Source organism: Monodelphis domestica, chromosome 3, assembly GCF_027887165.1.
Source record: "Monodelphis domestica isolate mMonDom1 chromosome 3, mMonDom1.pri, whole genome shotgun sequence".
Lineage (NCBI taxonomy): Eukaryota > Metazoa > Chordata > Mammalia > Didelphimorphia > Didelphidae > Monodelphis > Monodelphis domestica.
In genome coordinates this window covers 255,770,904-255,790,739 of record NC_077229.1, presented here as the reverse complement: position 1 = coordinate 255,790,739, position 19,836 = coordinate 255,770,904, and the positions used below count along the sequence as shown (strand labels likewise).

Here is a 19,836-nt window from a genome sequence, read left to right as displayed (position 1 = left end):
CTCAAAAAACAAAGATAAAAAATATACAATATTAATATCATACTGCACGTAATTCAAAATCTTTGATTGTTTAGATGTCACTTCAGAATCTTGCCATGGCACAGTCTCTTCACTATGAATATTAGTTATCATTGTATAATAGAAGGTAGTTAGCATTACTGTCTATGTGATGTAATCAACAAAACCTGAAGCTGTTCTCTTGAGTAAATCCATGATATATTAGTTCACCCAACATTTGTTTCTTTCTCATAATAAGAGTGCTAAATGGGGAATATCACCTCTGAAAAATTCTGCTGATTTTAGTTTTCTGATTGTTTGGAATCTAGAGAAAAAGTTTACTCTTCTATCTTTATAATGAAAATTATTTTTATATTTTAAGCTATTTTATGGTTTCATAGTTTTCAAAGACAGAGCTTAATTAAAAAGTATTTATTATTTCATTTCAGGTAAAAATGAATATAACTATTAATACAGCAGCAATAAAATGACTTCAATCTGGGCTCAATGCAAACTCTTTTTTGAGTACTATACTCTATCCTACAAATTCTAAGTATTTATGGAATTCCATATCCTAAATTCATTAATTATTCAAAAGCAAAAGCTTGATTCAAATATAATATCTGAAGAGAGAGCATCTAAAGTGGGGATTTTCAGTCTCTAGCACATGGTCCAAAAGCAGTTTATAGAGTAATTTCTTTTTAACCCTTTTTCCCTCCCTGCAGTAGAAGTGCAATGAGTTGCAAGAGTTAATAATTGGTACCAATATAGTTCAGGCTTTTCTCTCTTCTCTGAAAGTCTGTGGCCAGTGTTGTCCTACCTATCTCCCTTCTCATTAACCAAAACTGACTCACTCCCTAACCTATCCTACCCTACTCAAGATGAGGTGCCACTTTGGAAGTAGCTTTTAACACTGAACTATTTTATGACATCACCAATCTCTGATATCAAGCTTTATTTGATGTTTTAGGTTGCTGTTCAGTCATGTTAGACATGTCTGACTGTTTGTGACCCCATTTAGGGTTTTCTTGGCTAAGATACTGGAATCTTTTGCCATTTCCTTCTCCAGCTCATTTTCCTGAGGCAAACAGAGTGAAGCGACTTGCCCAGGATCACAAAAACAGTGTGTAAGTCTGCATTTGAACTCAGGAAGATGAATTTTCCTGATTCCAAGCCCAGTGCCCTGTCCCCAGCATAAGCTAGCACAGTCCACTAGTACTGTTTTGTTTTTGTCTTTGAATCAACAGCTCTAATAGTAGAGTGCTTTGCACAAAGCAGTCATGTAATGCTTGCTGAACTTAATTGTTCTTTTTTTTAAATCACTAGCCCAGACCATTGAAGGCCAAACTCTACACAAAGAATAAAAATTAATTTCTTCTTAAAAATAATAATGGGAGAAAAGAATGGTCAGAATTGCTCTATAGATGTTTTTCATCTTCATTTTTAAACGGTAAACTCACTTTTTAAAATTGTACTGTAAATGGATTTCACTTTTGTGGCAACTAGTTTAGAACTAGAAAGAGATAGAGCTTAAAGATGACCTAGCCCAGCACCATCATTTTATAATAAAGAAACTAAGGCCCAGAGACATTAAATGACTTGCCCCAAACTTCACTGTAAAAGTTACACAGCAGAGATTCAAATACTGCGCTCCAATCACTCCATTATGCTGCCTTACTTCTAAGTTTCAAAAAGGATCAGGAAATCTAATTCAAAGTAAAAGTGGCTTTTATATCACTGGTTGTCCATTCACTAAAATCACTGTGAAGTCAGCTTTTGCTATTTACTGGCAAAATCCAAACCTCAGCATAGACATCTGAAAAGATCATCTCTTTATTACTAATCAAGTTCCAGGAATTCTCACCTGGCAATACTCCGAAGTGGCCGATGGTGGCTAGTAGAGGGTTTTTCAGGTCTCATAAAACTTTCTCCTCTTTGCAAGGCAGAAGGTCCCAGAGAAAAGATAGGAAGAGTGGAATATGGCTTGGATGGCAATCGCATCTGTTACCCCAAAATGAGACCAAGAATGAAAAATATAGTCACAGATAAAGAACCTGTGCCCCAAAAGTAGAGTAAACTACTTGTCTTAGCTTACCTTTTTGCAACACTGTGAGCATACTGGCCTGTGTATGAAATCAAAAGCAGTAATTAGGATAGGGCATTTGAAGCACTTGTCAATAAGCAAATGCTTATAGAATAATTTCTATACTTTCTCCCACCAGGAGATGCACTTCAAGCACATGGTAGACCAGACAAATACAACTAAGAAATACAACTTATCTCAGAAAAAGACCCAGATAAATGGATCACTTATATTTCTATAAAATTTTCATTTTCTCTATAGAAGGTCACATTAGTTGCTTCTATATTTCATGCCTAGTTTAAACATAAAATACTAACATCAGAATCATCCTTGCTTAAATCAAACAAATGACATCTGGAAATTCATTATTCTAGCTGATAATAAATTGTTTGGTAAATTAAATTATTATAAAGAAATCCATACTCTTACCCCCTTTGAAAATATGAACAGCTAAATAGGACATTACCAATAGTTTTCCTGTGTAGATAAGCTTTAAATAAAACCAGTACAATGGGATTTTTACTAGTAAATATCTTTAATCATGCATGTACAAGATTGCCTTACCTCTTACAGAACTGACAAGTATAAGACCAAGTAAAGAAGGAAAATCTCCTGGTTCGGCAACAGAAACAAAGCTAGAAAATAAATTTGAAGAGGGAAGAACTTTGTCAACAGTTAATTTTCTAACACTGGAATGAGGTTGTGATATGAATATTACATGAGTTAGTTCAGTTGGATGTCATGAAGAAGCGAACTAAGACATTGGTTTTAAAATTGGCCCTCCCATTCTTCATTAAAAAAACACAATTATGTTTGTGGTTTCACCACAAATCAGGCTACCAAAAAAAAATAAGGCTACAGGTTTAAAGCCCTGGAAACAAAGTGAAGAATCTCAAAGAATCATATATTCTGATTCTCAGATAGTTCTTATTTGCAAAATCCAGCAAAAAAAAAAAAAATCCACCTTGAGGTATATATAATTTTACATATTAATTACTAGGTTTATTTTTAAGCCCTCAACAAAACTGTTCTATTTGTTTGTTTTTTATTTCAAGAGAGGAGACATGGTGACTCTCCCCTTTAAGGGAAAGAGCAAGGAATACTCGACTATTAGTGCAGAGAGAAGATTCTAGGCTCCAGATACACTCTAAGAGTCATGCTTCATCACCCAGATATACCTTTCCTTTTTTCAGTGCAGTGTAGACATCTTTATACTGTTGGTACTTTTCCAGCTCTGCCTTTACCAGGACCTGGCGAATGTGCATCACTTCCTCTACTGTGAGAGCCAAACATTCCACTGGATAACAGAATTCTTCCTGAAATTCAAAATTCCACAGGAATAAGAAATTCCTATGTCCGTTTCAGGTTTCTCTCTCAGAGAACCATTTACCTGGTTAGTAGAAGCTTCAAAGAAGAAAGATAGATTTTTCCATGAAAACTAGAAAAAAGTTGGCTAATCTTTGGGCAGCACATAAACTTGCAGATATCCTGAGATAATAGGTGGCATAATAATTGCTAACCATCCACATAGGTTAGTTCTAGCTTTGTGCCACTTACACCAACAACAGTAACAACAAAGTTTCCAGGTTTGGATATTTTGTCTCATGGAACTACTTCATTTAGTAGACATGTATATTTTTATAGTGAAAGTTTTTAAAAAATAATTTGTGTTTGTTTTAGACCAATTGTACAGCAGTTTTAGCTTTTGACTGGTAAATATTGTAAGTTGATATTTAGGGCTGGGGTTCCTTACAACATGCAAGATATAGACCACCAGCAGCACTGAAACATTAGTACCTTTTAAAAATGTTTGTTCATTTGTGGTGCCCAGAAAAGCCAAAGAAAGTGGTTAATAATTTATTCCCAAAGGCTTTATTTAGTGGCATGTCACATCAGCAATCATAGAGAAACTCCAATTTTATTAAAGGAATTTGAACATGAAATTAATAAGGTAATTTTACAGACTGAAATTGTTAATGTGCATTTTTGTTCTTCCTTCCACAAGAACTGTTAAATATACAGAAAAAAATTTTAGGAGAGGTTGGGACTAGACTTAAATTGTTATGAATTTCTTCTAAGTGCTAATGGTTCAGGTTTTGATCCTTTAAAAATAGTAGGTTAGATGCTGATGTAATTGATTCCACTGAATAAAAAACCCTCATTTCCATCTGTTTGTCATCCAGCTCTGCTTTTGATTGGATAAATCTAATAGAAAGACAGAACAATTATACATTCCCACCATTCTATGCTTCACAGGCGCTATTGTGGTGAAGTGACACTGAAACTTAATGTTCTCAGTATAAACACATTAATTCACTCCCACACACACATACACACTCTCTCACACACAATAAGTATTGCTCACTGCAACATACTGACATTTTTGAAATCTAACAAATAAGCCAGATGAAGAATCAGATGACTATGGATGTAGTCAGTTGATGGAGTTTAACAATCAGTTCTGTCTTTCAATCAGAGAAAAATAAAAATTGAAATCTGTGGGATAGACTCCACAAACATTAGCATTTAAGAACCACATTCTGAAGAACTATTGCCTTCCTTACTTGGAATCAAATGGCAAACTTCCCTTTGTCCTCTAAACATAGGAAAAAAGTTGCTGAAATTTGTTTAAATTTTTTTTTTTTATAAAAACCAACAACTGCATGTGGTCTTACTTAGTCACTTGGGGAAATGAACTGTTAGTTCAGAAATACATGGCTTGCTCCCAAAGGTGCAAATACAATTACTCATCACACAATTCCAACTTCCAAAGGGAGAAATTTTCAAATATAGCAAAAGTGGTTTTACATTTAGGTTCGAAGTCTGCTGTATTCTGATTTATCTTGAGAAAGAGGATAGCATCAAGTGGGAAGAAACAGAACTCCTCTTCAAAGGTTTAAAATTTCAAGTGTTATATCAAATAAACAGGGCTTGCTGAACATATTTGATAGAGCTGTTGGGTGTTTAGATATTTCATATGAATAAAAAAGAAAAAATATCTCATATGAATAAGAGCTTTTCCTACCTACTTCTTCATTTATTTCTGTGTAGGATATTAATTTTATCAAAAATCTTTTGAACTACATATTAGTGTTAGCCTGTAAATAACCACTCATTAAATTATTTCACATAACTATGAATGCCAGGTAGGCAGTAAACATCAAAGTTTTTTTTTTTACTACCTTGTTTTTTAAAGGCTAAATGGTATGTTTATTTAACAAGATTATATTAATATAGGTAGTAAGGATATGCATTATTATATTTTTTCACTCATAAATCAACAAAAATGCTGACACTTTAAACAAATAACTTTAAATTATAATGGAAAGTGTGCTAATTTAGGGACTATGGAAGAACTAAGAAAATATTTTGAATGTCTTATTATTTTTTTTTTTAATTAGAAAAGCTACCCTCTAGTAATATAATCCTTGTCAGGTTCAATGCTAATGTTTTAATTCTGGAGCTTTCACAAGGACAACAAAACTTCAATGCAACATGAAATGAAAAACAAATATGCTATTTGAATAGAAGCTTTCTAAATATTTTTAATGGAAAAATTAAATTCAATACTCCTGGGCTAAATAAAATTTTAATTGATTGTGTTGAGAATGAACTAGCTAGAACTCCAAAGCATCAAAGGCATTTAGAGTTTTAATCATAAACCAAAACCATGTCCCCAATTATTTAATTATCCCTAATTACTTTATAGCACATCTTACCTTCACTTTAATCAGCAGATACTACACTAAAGGGATTAAAGACCTAACCTCTGCATACCTACCATATTTTTTTTTTAATTCTTGATTTTGGATCTAACTTCCAAAGTCAGCAAGGAGAAGTCTGAGAGTGGAAAAGTTTAAGAGGAGACTTTATCATTAATATGCTATTATGGGCCAGTGCTTCTTTAGAGCTCATTTTTCAGATTAAGTGGTGGCATTAGGAACTAGTTCAATATTCTCATTATGTTTTCAGCATTCAAAGGGATCAGATCTGCTAATAGAATGTAGTGATAACCTAAGTACAAGACATATCTTACATTATTGAGCCACAGTTTAAAAAGAGAGTTATGCTCTTAGTTGTCATTTTATAGGAAAATAGTAGAACCTAGAAAATTTGGCCCAAAAAATTCATCATATTCTGAGTTTTCATAAATGACAAAAAAGCAGTTAAAAATGAAAATAAGTAGATTTAAATCTGACTAGTCTCTCTTTTATCATAATTAACTTAGAAAAAAAGTCATTTCTTTTAAACCATTGTTATGTTTAGATCTGGTGAGCTAAATTTAAACAGAGAATTAGAAAACCAAGTATTATTTATGAAAATGCTGGCAGCTCTTCAATGATAGCAGTAGGAACAGTAGTAGTTAGAAATTAGGTCATTCAAGTAATACTGCCAGCATCAAAACAGGGAAAGGAATTGAGATTCACCCTGTATGCAATGACTTGTTACCAGAGAACGGAACTGGCCAGAGCTCACTTACATTTGGGAATTCATTTCTACAGCATAATAGCCAATAAAGAGTTGATGCAGAAACCAGCTACTGGGTCAGCTAATAAAACGTAATACTTACTTAGGAGAACAAAGTACAGCATACAAGACTACAGCCCTTTGCTAGAGTAAACAATGACTGCTTACATATGTTGATCTACTTTGCATGATGAATTCAGTCAAAATCAGTGTTAGTATGTTCCAGGATAATTTTCATTTCTTTTATATGAGAGCTTTTGAATTTTTTCCCCTTGCTTTAAAATCTTGAGGATTCAAGAATGGTAAGATAGACCATGTGTTAAAATCTCAAAAGTAATTATAAAACATCAGTAATGAAAATATTTCAAACAGTTTAAAAAACAGAAGAAATCATCATTTCTCTGTTTAAGAAGGAAGTGGGTTTGCATAAAGTCCCATGACACCCTAATTATCATTACATATCTTTTAAAGAGAGGCTGGTAGCTTAAAAAAAAAACACCACTCTTCCAGTAAACATAGACACGGTGCTACTTTTTCTTTATTTCAGCCCTTACCTCATCTCTTAGTGTTAATTCTAAGAGAAGGGAGTGATAAAGGCTGGGCAATGGGGGTTAAATTAAGTGTTTTGCCCAGGATCACACAGCTAGGAAGTGTCTGAGGCCACATTAGAACCCAGGACCTCCTGACTCCAGGCCTTGTGCTCTATCTGTTGTGTTACCCAGCTGCCTCCACAGTGCTACTCTTTCTTGGCAGCACATTCATGAACATTCCCCAAATGGAGAAAGGCCTAAAGCACCCTAAGTACAAGATGGCAGCCATACTGCTCAAATGATCTGGCTGTGGTTTACATAGCTATTAGTATAGTCTTCAGTAGGACATTAGCTACACCAATTAAAGTGGCTGTGTTAATGCCATTTTCTCAACTAGGAACAATCCAGGGGGGAGGTGTTTAGTGCATTAGCAATATACTTCTAGTCTAAGAGGACAGAATGAAAGGCTTCTCCATGCTGTAGAATGAGGTTACTTGAAGAGAAAAACATCTAAAGTATCCCCCTAATCTGATGCTGCATTTTTAGTTTGTTGTCCTTTCAAAGTTGATTTTCTCCTCAAATGATATAATTGAGTGATTTATCAATCCTATAAAAGACTGAAATCAACAATCAGAAGCATAGTGCCAATCTAAGCTGTTAAATATTTTCAGCAGTACTTGCTCTCAAAGAGGGTGGAGAAATGTAAAATAATTCCCAGAACCGGCAGAAAGAGGCCAACCTTTGCGGATTTCCACCTGCTGGTAAAAGCTCTCTCACAGAGATAATACATAGCCCCTGCTACCCCAACCATGGCTGCTTCAAAGGGATGAGAGCTGAGCAGAGAAGCTGTTTGTATGGTAGAAAAAAGTGGTCGGAAAGGTGTCCTTGGCCATAAACTGGTTATCCTAGGAACCTGAACAATAGGGAAAAAAAGAAAATTGCAAGGGAAAAAGAAAAGATGGAACAAAAAAAAAACAAATGAATGCAGAACATGAATGATGTCATAATAGGGATTCCAAGTCATGAATTTTTTAAATTGAAAATGTAAAGCTTGATATGTGTGTATATATATATATATGTATATATATATATATATATTTCTCTATATATCTTGTGCCAGTATTTGTATCCATTAATAAAAACCTAGAAATTTCTGAATTTCTAATTACTGGAGATCAATTTCTTTCTCACAGCAAAGATTTATAGTTAGGCTTTTCCTAAATTGCTTGTTCAATCCATAATATGAATGACTTTGATGGTGGGGTAGAATAAATGGAACTTAAGTGTATATAGGCCAATCAGTTGCTTTATATGAATGATGGAATATATGGATAAGAAATTCTAACAATCAGCCTGCTTAGTCTCTTAAGTCACCAGGCTTCTTTCAATCTGATGGAAAATTACCATCATTTGGCCAAAGTTGAATAAACTTCAGGCATCCTGTAAAAAGGGGAGGAAAGAAGGTATAATACAAATTAAGATTATTAGCAAAAACATTTTACATGTCTTAGTAGAAGGATTTAAAACACAAAAGGGTAGCTTATTTTATAAAATATATATGGGTATATATTCTAATCAGCATCACTCCCTTCATAGAAAAATGTTATCAGTTACTAAATCAGAGGGCATTATTGAGAGACTTAAGCTGAAACATTAATTTCTATGTGCTTTATGTTATTTTAAGAGAAATTTTTGGGAGCAAAAATTGTATATGAAATATATATTGTATGTATGTTGTTTTGAAAATTTATGAGAGAAATTTGAGAGCCTAAGAGCTGTTCACATTCTACTTTTAAATATTATCAATAACAGCAACAATAATAAAGATAGATAACATTTTTATAGCACTATCCAATTTACAAAATGCTTTAAACATATCATTTCATTTGTTCCTCACAACAACCCTGTGAGGTAGGTGGTTTTTATGCTCAATTTACAAAGAGGTTAAGAAAAGGTTACTTGCCCATATCCACAATGTTGAGAAAGAATCTGAACTCAGGGCCTTCTCATTCCAAGGTTCACACTCTACCCATAACGCAACCATTTTTCTAAATAGGTTTCACTTACTTTCCTACTTCATAAGAGAAAACATCAACATAATAAGACTATGTACATTTACCCATAATTCAGCTTCACAAGGAAGAAAAATAACAGTTACCACTCATCTGGTGCCATAAGGACTGCAGAGGGCTTTGCATGTGTTATCTAGAAAAGGACTTAACTCATGCTTGCCTACAGTGGTAGAGATTCTTTCTTGGAATATTCTTTTGACTTGCATTCCCAAATGAGATGAAATTTGTTAGCAATCCATCTAAAACATTCAATTTAATGTTACATATATGGTTATAGTCTAGCCCTCAAGAGCTTTTATATAAATAGATATGCTAGAAAAAAGAAATTCCTGAAGGTCAAAGGACTTTATCTTATCTAAACTTTGTATTCTCACAGTTACTTAACCTAATGCTCTGCCCAAAGGTCCCTATAATAATGATAATAACAGCAACAATTAACATTTACATACTGCTTTAAAGTTTGCAAAGTAGCACAGTGCAGGTAGTTAAATGTTTGATTGATTGATTACTGGTTTATTGAAAGATTTTATGTATGTGAGGGTATGTATGCAAATAAATGTATATGTATATATACCAAAATTTATATCTATGTATATCTACTGTAATATTTATTGAGGAAGATGGGGAATTGAAAACAATGGGGGATAAGGAAGGTTTGTAGCAGGGTATGGAGGAGTTGAGGGGAGAGAGGAATATTGTTTGATGAGGCAAAGGAGAGAGATGCCAACTGTCAGTCTTGACAATTTCTTCTCTCTTGATATTCTCGCTGTTGCTTGTTCCAACACAGTGGCAGAAAGTTCAGAACTTATTTCTAGTTTTCTTTCCACACTACCAAACATTTTATTTAATCCTCAGAAAAATCCTGTAAGTTATTATTATTATCCCCATTCTCAGGGGAGAAAATTGAGCCTGAGACAGTTTAAGTTACTTGCCCAGAATCAATTAGCGACTACAACTCAAACTGGGGTCTTTTTGATTCACTCAAAGTCCAGAATTCTATCCACTGCACCACCTAGGTGCCTACATAGCTATTTTCATTTGTATATTTCATTTGTAAAGGGAACAAAGGGCAGCTAGGACACTGAATGATATTTATAAATCAAAGGTGAACAAAACTTAAACACTAAAGGAAAAAAATCTCCCAATTGTTTTATCTTTGCTCTTTGAATCAGTGGCAATCCTGCTGAAGTACACTGTGAAAATAATTATTCACTATGAACCTTTTGCTTTTGCTAGAGGAAGGGTTCCCAAATACATAGGTTAAAATGATTCTTTCTATAGGAGGCATACAAGGATATTTTCTTCACCACATGGAAATGAAATCCTGTTAGAAACCCAAATAAGATATTTAAAGAAAATAAAAGCTCATTTGGTCCTCACACAAACAATAATCTCAAAAGAGGGAGAAGAACAAAAAAATTATTTTCATAATACTGTTTTCCTCAGTTGTCTTTCCCTGGAATAGAAATGAACTGACTAAATTTTAGGACTTAAGTCTGTAGTCTAGGTTAGTAAATTTCCTCCTGTATGTCCTTTTTTCCCTTCCAGTAAGAAGAGGAGCACAGTCTTGAAGAGTCTATCCTTGTCTCATTTGTACCTCTTGAGGAAAAATCATCAAATTTTAATGGACCAAAAAAAGAAGCTCCAGGTCTCCTCCATTTTCTTCCTTTCTGATTTAAGTATGTCTCTTCTAGACTGACTTGCAAGCATTACAACAAAGCATTAAATTTGAGATCCTAAGACAGAATTATTGATTTAAGCCTTGTGACATACAGGAAACCATTTTATGCCAAGAGAAACTAAACAAGAAGCTTTTCAGACTTTTTCTGGCTGGTGGAACTGTTGAATTCTTGTTGGCAGGGTGCTCCTGGACTCTATGTCCTGCTGACCCAAGAAATAAGAAACTACACTGGGCCTGGCAGTCTCTTGGAGAAATCTGGTAACTTCTTCCAGACAGCACCAGTTGTTTTTTTTTCCCTCCAATTCTCTATTTCACCCCGTGAAGTGGGAAACAAAGTACAATGGGAATTAATGAGTCAAACATTCTCCTCCAATAAACTTAATGTTAAAATGTGCTGCATCAGTGAACTTGATGACTTCTGATTGGACTTTGCTACAGAATCTTTGAACAGTTTTAAAAATCAGCATCAGTGGATTAACATAGGATACAAAAAAACATTTCTTTCATTGACTGTCCATGTCTCCTAATGAAAAAAATGTTGAAAAACTTTTAATATAGTTCATCAAGAACATTGATCCTTTACTTATATGTTGCTTTTATTTATTTTAAATTAAAAAGTTTTAATTTTAATTTTAATCTTTGGAATTGTTTTTTCTCCCTCTGGAAAGAAACAAGAATCCAGTTTTTTAATTACTTACAAGTGATCTGGAGCTCTGTCTGGATGGTGGCAGGAACTGTCTAACGTTGGTAGGGGTTTCTTTTTCAATCGAATGTCGTCTTTGGGGTGGCTGCCGCCTCTCTGGCTGGGGTGTTGATGATATGGGCAAGAATTTTGGAGGCACTAAAGATTTAACCAAAATAAGTTAGCTTTCTCACCAGAAACAACCTCTTCTCCCTGACTCTTAAAACATATGATCTGCAGTTTGGAATTACATCCAGATATCTAATCTTTCCCAAGGCATTCTGGGAAAGAGGAAAAGAATCCCTATGTTCCAAAATATTTATGGCAGCTCTCCATGGTGACAAAGAATTGGAAACTGAGGAGGTTCCCATCAATTGGGGAAAGGCTGACCAAACTATGGTATATGATTGTGATGGAATACTACTAGACCATAAATGATGAACAGACTGATTTAAAAAAAAAAAGAACTGTATGAGATAATGAACAGTGAAATGAGTAGAACCAAGAGAATATTATTCAAAGACACAGAATTAATGCTGGAAGAATAAATTGTGAATATTACCTCCAGAAAGTGAACAGAAAGATGAAATATTAACAATTTAATATGTACATGTTGACCACACTGTAATACAAGGAGGGTTGGGAGGAGCTGAGATACTTGTGAATGGGAATAATTATTTAGATATGAAGAAAAGTAAGTTAAACATATAAGAGATTTGTAATTTCATTTGTGTACTATCTTCTTTTTCTTTGTATATGGAATGCTTGTTTCATTTTGTAAAATTTTGAATAAAAAGAGAAAAAATTTTAAAGAAAAAATTTTGAGTAAAAAATACCTGTAAATTTAGAGTTAAAATAATTGTCATTATCAACCTTACAGGAAGAAATAAGAAAGAATGAATGAAAGAGAGAGAGAGAGAGGAAATAAGGGAAAAAACAAGCAAGAAAGCATTTTAAAAAATCTCCTTTGGTTGTTTTCTAACAGAAATATTCCTTGCATTGCTAGTGATTAGTGTGGTATTCAAATTTAGGGTGTTTAATACAGAGGTACATAAGTTGTCCTCCTTAGCTGGGATTTTTGGGAGAATATGAGAACATAAATAAAATCTTCCATAGATAAATGTAGCACAGATATAATAAAAATAAAGGAAAACTTAAAAAAATTTCATTGTATATCCACAGTGTTAAAATAGTATATATGTATTGGCATAAATACACATAGACATTAGAATATCATTGATCATTAAATTTTGTTTCTATAAACATTCAGAAATTAGTTGAAAAACTTAGAAAATAACACAAATGATCAAAAATGATTCTCAGCTCATCCAGTAAAATGGTAGTCTTTAATGTATCCCTTTCTTAAATATAGAGTGTGTAGATCTTTTATATAAATAGCTATCAAGGTCCTTTCATTACCAATAAACAATACAGGAGTCAAGATAGGTACATGATAAGATAATGACAGGAGGCAGCTAGATGGCTCAGTGGATTGAAAGCCAGGCCTAGAGATGGAAGGTCCTAGGTTCAAGTCTGGTCTCAGTGACTTCCTAGCTGTGTGACTCTGGGTAAGTCACTTAACCTCCGTTGCCTCATCCTTACTCCTCTTCTGCTTTGGAACCAATACTCAGTATTGATTCTAAGATAGCAGGTAAGGATTAAAAAAAAAAAGTTAATAGAAAAGTTATGTTAAGCTTAAATGTCAAAATAAATGGTAAGTGATATATCTATTTCATTACAAAAAACCCAGTTATTAATATCTAGCCCCAGGAAATAAGTATCTTTTATCTTCCAAGTGGACAGACTGAAGTACAGAATAAGATCTGGAATTCTAAACTTTTATCCTTATATTCTGATTATTGAATCATAGTTTTCCTTGACAAGAGTTTTGATGCCACCAGCTAATGTTCACAATAGCCACTTAAGGCTTATGAAGTTTCCCCCCTAAAAAAAACAAACAAACTAGGCCGGGAGGTAGAAACTACAAAAATTAGAAACAATTTTTTATCTTCATACTCCTCTAACAGGGATCAGGGGAAGCTGACTGACTTATTGTGGTGAAATGACTCATTCAGAAATAGACACCAAGTAATTATTGTGACTCACATTTGAACAATGGTCTCATGACTCCATGTCTGAACCTCTAATAAAATTTAATTTAAAAATGAAGCACTTCAGGGCCAATATAATTGTACATTAATTTTTAAAAACAAAATAAACTAGAAATAACATTCACTTTTTAAGCCAAACATATTGATTCACTGATTTGGATCGTTCTACTGAAAGAATCACAAAAAAGAAAGCAAAAGAAATATAGTTTTAAAGGTTCTTTAATTAAGGCACTTATCAGATTTAATTCTTTCCCTTTAGAATTTAATTGGTCAAATACCAACTAAAGATAACCAAAAATCATAACTTCTTACAAGCTAGAATAATTCGGAGAATATTTTTGGTGTCTGTGAATGTGTGTAATAAGTTGCTGGGCTTCAGATGTAGATATTTAAGGAACTTCAATCTACAAGAATTGATTTCTTTTTTACAGTTAGTTATAAAGATTTATCTGCTCATACAAATATGCCTGATTTGTCAGAAATGAAAAAATGTGACAGGATAGAAATAATTTTCTTTGGGTAAAATTAGGCAATAATAACGATAATAGCCAATATTTCTATCATGCCCATTGTTTTCCAGGCACTGGACTAATCTAATCCTCACAACAACCTTGGGAGGATGCAAGTGCTATTACTATACCTATTCTACAGCTGAGAAAACTGAAGCAAACAGAGTTCAAATAATTTTGCCTAGGGGTACACTGCTAGTAATTTGGAATTGGAAAAATGGATTTCAATTTAGGTCTTCTAGACTCCAGGTCTGGTGCTCTATACTAGCTGCCAAGCAGTAAGACCAAGAGGACAAAGGATTAGCAATAAAGAGACTCGAGGACTAATGTCAGCTCCACCTGACAACTTTCTTCATAGCCCTAGAAGAAGAATAATTATGTCATCCCGACTGGTAAAATTCCATTATTACTTCATGCCACTTTCAAATGACCATAGGATACTCTGAAATATTTTGATGAAATATTTTTTATGTTTTAATACATATAATGGTTTGTTCTTTTTTTCCGTATTATGATGCAAAACATTCTTCCATATTGGTCACTATTATAAGAGAATACTCATATAAAACCATAACCTCCAAATAAAACTGTAAATAAACTAATGTAAAAGCTTTGCTCTGTATTCTGATTCCAACAGTTCTCTCTTTAGAGGTGGAGAGCATTCTTTGTCCTAAGTCCTAGAACTGGCCCAGATCATTTCATTGCTGAGAGTAGCTAAATCTTTCACATTTGACATTGTACCATATTGCTGTTACTGTATACGATGTTCTCAGCTCTGCTTATTTCACTCTGCATTAGTTCATGTAGATTTTTCCAGCTATTTCTGAAATCATCCTGCTTTTGCTGAAGTATTAAATACAATTTACTATGTAACTATTCTGGTTTACTCAGAGGAAGTAAGTGACATAACAGATAGAGCCCTAGGCTTTGAATGAGGAAGACTATGAAGATTTGATTTAGCTACCTCCTGATTGTAACAATGGAGATACTTGGTCTAACAGAATCAGGAATGTCTTGTGAACTCTACATTACTCCACCCTACTTAGTCTAACAAGGTCAGGAATGTCTGCACCCATACTTAAGGATTAAGTATCTAGGGATGGCCTTTGATTAAGATCTAGATTAGATTAAGATGTCCTTTGATTAAGGCCTAGATTAAGATCTAGGAGGATGGCCTTTGATAGACATGTGCAGAAACAGCTGACAGACCCCTGGGCTGTCCTAAGTTAAGCTAAGCTACCATTGGTACAGGTAAGACTTAGGAAAGTGATGTAAAACTGTTTATATAGGGCTCACCACTTCTCTTCACTCTCTTTCCCCGGAGAGGTGGATCTGGCTGGTGACTTCCTGTGAGCAGGCCTGAGTGGCAGTTCGATCCTGAAACTAGAGCCTGGAGGAGCTCCATCAGACAGCTTCCTTGAGACAGTCACATGGTGAGTGATAAGACTGACTTCCCTTTCCACTGGCTCAGGGGAGGCCCCCTTGGCCAAGGCCTTTAACTCCTTCCTGGCTCAGCCTAAGCCAGAGCAGTTTTAATTAACTCTTTCCTCTCTCTCTCTCTCTCTCTCTCTCTCTCTTTTCCTTAATTCCTTCTCTCTATATTAATTAAAATCACAATAATTTCTAGCTGACTCGGGCATTTTATTATTTGGGATATCCCATGGTGACCAATTAATTTAGATTTTAAGTCACAACGCTAAAATTATCCTTACAAGACTGAAGGTCAAAATATGTCTTCAGACTAGATGGGTGACCTTGGGTAACTCACTTAACCTCAGTCTCCTCAGCTGTAAAATGGGGATAATAATAGCACCTATCTCCCAAGGTTGTTAGGAGGATCAAATGAGGTAGCATATTTAAAGCACTCTACTAACCTGAAAGCATGATATATTTCTATCAATGAGGATGATGGTGATGTAGGATATCTATCTGAATACTAATACTTACTTTTCCTGCTTGGCATAGCCTCTAATATGGGATCTTCCAGAAGGGAGGGAGATACACTGCTGCTGCTTGCTGACTTGTGCATTGTTTCCTCCTAGAATAAGGTATGGAGGGAAAAGCAAGAATTATAACCAGACCATTTCCGCCTAATGTTAAATCATGACAAACCTGGTTATCAAATACCTTTATTACATTAGCAACTATGACAAAAAATCAGCAAAGAATTTAAAACTTTAGTTGAACATATCAATATGGCAAGGATTTGTGATTTTGCCACTGTGAGAATTTCTTCCACTGATAAAGATCTGTAATTTGAAGTCTTAGAGGGCTACCTAAAGCTAGCTACCAAGTGTCAAACACCTGACTAGAACCTAGGTTGTCCTGACTCCAAATCCATTCTTTTATCCACTAAGCCAGGGTGTCTTATGAATCTGGTACAAAAAACTAAAAAGTAGATACTTCAGTATCTTTATATCATAAACCATAAGGTAAATTTCCAACTTACTTATAAATGTGAATGTACCTTTAGATGTACTATGAAACTTTAAAACATTGCTTGCATGATACTACTGAATTTTGCCAACTGTTATACTCCTTGCACTAGTAAGATATCAGTTGATTTTCTTAACTTAATTTAAAAAAAGTTTTTGCATACATCTTTACCTGAAAAGTGAGATAAATGGTGGTGACATAGGTTTTAATGACCAATTTCTAGTTAATGTGTCTCTAAAAATTAGCTGTTTACTATAAACTAGCTTTATCTAAAACCTCCTGGAATCTGAAATCATTAGATTCAAACAAGCTCTAGGACAAAAAAAATCTAGTCAAAGAACGTGGGGGGGTGGGGAGGGGGAGAAAGAGGCTGTGTAAACAACAAAATTCAAACAAAAGAGGCTCAAACAGTGACCTTCCTCACTCTTTGGACAACTTTAACAAATCAAGTAATTTAAGTGAAATATTTATCCCAGATACAGTATAGGTCACATGAATTTCAAGGAGGAAGAAATAGCCAGCAACATTAGACTAATGCTCCTTCTGAGTATGGACAGTCATTAAGCCATAAGTACTAAGAACATGTTGAGTGAGAATAAGGTTGAAATTATTTTCAAAGAAAGACTGTATACAATATGCCAAGCCTCACCTTAAAAGTCATATGGAACTACAAGGCACCTTATAAATTATTGTGGGTCAGACCTGACTTGGGCTAGCCTGGTGGTGTAGGTTTGGGAGTAATGAGACCCTCATAGTCCATTGGACTGTTTGCAAAAGGCAGTTTATTTAGATATTGTGTGGAAAAAATATTTCTCCAACAAACAACATTGATTCGGTTGAGAACAGCTTTTCTTTTTCTCATTAGCTATGTTGACAGGCTGGTCAGGACATACTTGAAATGTGTATGTCAAAACTGAGGAAGGAATTGACTCCTTGTTTCATGAATTGTTCCAGCACTAGTCCCTTGGACCAATTAAGTCTCCGTACCTTTTGAGGAAATGCTGAATTAGTTTGTCTGGGTTGAATATTATTCCTACAACTGCAGTCAATTAATCTAAGAGTTACACCTTACAAATAAGGGAAATGAAGTTCAGAGACTACATGATTTGCTATTGCACAGGTAGTAAGTAGAGGAGACTGGACAGAAACTGACTTTCTTTGGCTCTGGATCCAGGATTCTTTCCATTATGGCAAGCTGCCTCTTCCCTTCCTATCTCCCTCCCCCAATAAAATAATCCCAGTGACATTCAACTGGGATGTTAAAAATTACTAAATTTATTGATGCTAAAGGCAAATTATCTTTTCTTCCCCTTAATTTATAATTGGATATGAAACACTCTTTTTCTGCAGATCATTCTCTCAGCATATATCAACTTGGAAATTCTACATTTAAAGATTTATTTCCTCTCAGGTTCTTAGTCTGCAATGCAGGTGTGTTGTCACCAGGTGGGCAGTGGGGTTTTGTTTATGGCCACTTGGTTCACAAAGGTAAGCTTCAGGAATAGGCATGATTAACTTAAGGCTTGAGTATAAACTTCCCATTCTAGGTTCAGGATTTAGGCAGAGATATAATAAAAGCTTCTAGGGCAGCTTCCTGATTGCTGTTTAGACTGAAGAGTTACCCTTAATTGAATAAAATTTAAAATACCTGAAAGAGATCATTAGTGAAGTGGTAATAGGGTGAACTGTATTAACATGTTCTAAGTCCTTTTAAAGATTTGGTTCCATTTTTGATCCACTTTAAAATGCCTTTAAAAAAAATCTAATGTTATACTTAAAGAAACCAATTTTTCAGTTTGCTTTTGCCCCTTATCATGAATACTTAACAGTTATCTTTCTATCTATAACTGGCAAAAAGATAAGATGGCAGAGGGGGTGGAGTGGGGTAGGGATTGATAGAAGACTTTTCTTTTGATTTCTGAAGAAGAGCTCTTTCCCTTTTACTTCTTTCCACTAGTGCAATCCTATAAAACAAAAACAAAAACTTAAGTTTATTAACTATTCTTATCTATAAAGCAGGTAGATAAAGGTGTGTTTTTCTGAAAACCCTTTAAGGAAGGAAGGAAGCATAATAGTGCACTTTCCTGGAGTCAACAATTATTTTCTAGTATTCAGATCTTTGTAACCTTGGAGATAAGATTTTCTCTATAAGAGTTTGTTTCCTCTAAGGGGAGATCTTAGGTCCTCTAGGCCATTCCCCTTATTTTAGAGGTCCCCTTATTATCTGGGTCTAAAATTCTATGACCCTTCCTTGGCCCCCTTTGAAAAAGGCAAATTGGGAGTTCTAAAGAATTGGCAACTTAGCTTCCTTCTTGACTAAGAACCTAGAAACAATTTGGAAGAAATTTTCAAATTCTGACAAAGTGAATGTAAAGATAGTATGTGAGAAAAATGAAGATTAACTTTAATTTTGTGTAAGTTATATCATCAAAAAATTCTAAATGTTTATCGACTTCTAAAATGCTTCCTTTCTTCAGTAATGACTGAAGAGGTTGAAGATCTCATCTATTTAAGAGGCTGAGCTAAATATAAGGAAGGAGTATGGGGAAAAAATTATCTCTGTTAGGCAATCTGGTACATTTTCCCTTGCTTATCATTTGGACAGTAATGGGAGATCCAGGACATAATACTTTATGAGGGGGAAAAAAAGCTCTCTCCCTTATCTTCCCCTCCCCCCAATCTGTCAGTATAAAAGAGTCATATATGCCAGTTAAATCATTGGACCCCAAAAGAGCTGGAGATAGAGGAATAGGAATTACATCCACCAGAAGAGACCTCAGTACCAGATGGAGTTTACCTGTCTAGGTACTTATATTGCCTCAAGAAAGAACAGCAGAAGCGGATTTCCAGGTCCTTCTACCTATCTGATCATTCTATTTCAGTTTCCTTGCTGGCTTATCTTCTGTATCATGGTCTCTAATAGACTGGTGTTGGTTGATCTTTTTTTTTTCCTCTTGCTATACTCTCACTTAGTGACTTCATCAGTTCCCAAGGGTTTAATTATGCAGATGAAACCCTGCATTGTAATCTGGCCCTGTCTCAGGATAACCATGAAGATAGACACTTTCCCAGGATTACTCCAGTCTGATGTCACAGAATAAAGAGTCACCTGGGGATTGTTCACAAGGAATTCAGAGAAGACAAAGAGAAGAAAAGAAGCTAGATCAAGATGGGTGGTCCTCAAAGTCAGAGGCCATGAATCCCTGTAAACTTTGCAGAGTCAATATTTCTTATTCCACATTTATCTCTACAAGATTGACAGCTGCTG

At 34.6% G+C, this 19,836-nt stretch overlaps 1 protein-coding gene across 4 annotated transcripts in view; it reads right to left on the bottom strand.

Moving 5' to 3' along the window:
* The window catches only part of SPIRE1 (spire type actin nucleation factor 1), a 282,349-nt gene that overhangs the window by 4,536 nt on the left and 257,977 nt on the right, over window positions 1-19,836 (bottom strand). For 2 of the 4 annotated variants that reach the window (XM_016431690.2, XM_007487737.3), the window contains 7 exons: window positions 16,080-16,170; window positions 11,529-11,671; window positions 7,817-7,990; window positions 3,259-3,396; window positions 2,645-2,715; window positions 2,093-2,120; window positions 1,862-1,998 (listed from right to left, as the gene is read on the bottom strand). In XM_016431690.2, coding sequence (XP_016287176.1) covers window positions 1,862-1,998; window positions 2,093-2,120; window positions 2,645-2,715; window positions 3,259-3,396; window positions 7,817-7,990; window positions 11,529-11,671; window positions 16,080-16,170 — 782 coding nt within the window. The remainder of the gene's footprint in view (window positions 1-1,861; window positions 1,999-2,092; window positions 2,121-2,644; window positions 2,716-3,258; window positions 3,397-7,816; window positions 7,991-11,528; window positions 11,672-16,079; window positions 16,171-19,836) is intronic. The other 2 variants (XM_007487739.3, XM_007487738.3) reach the window with 1 other exon arrangement.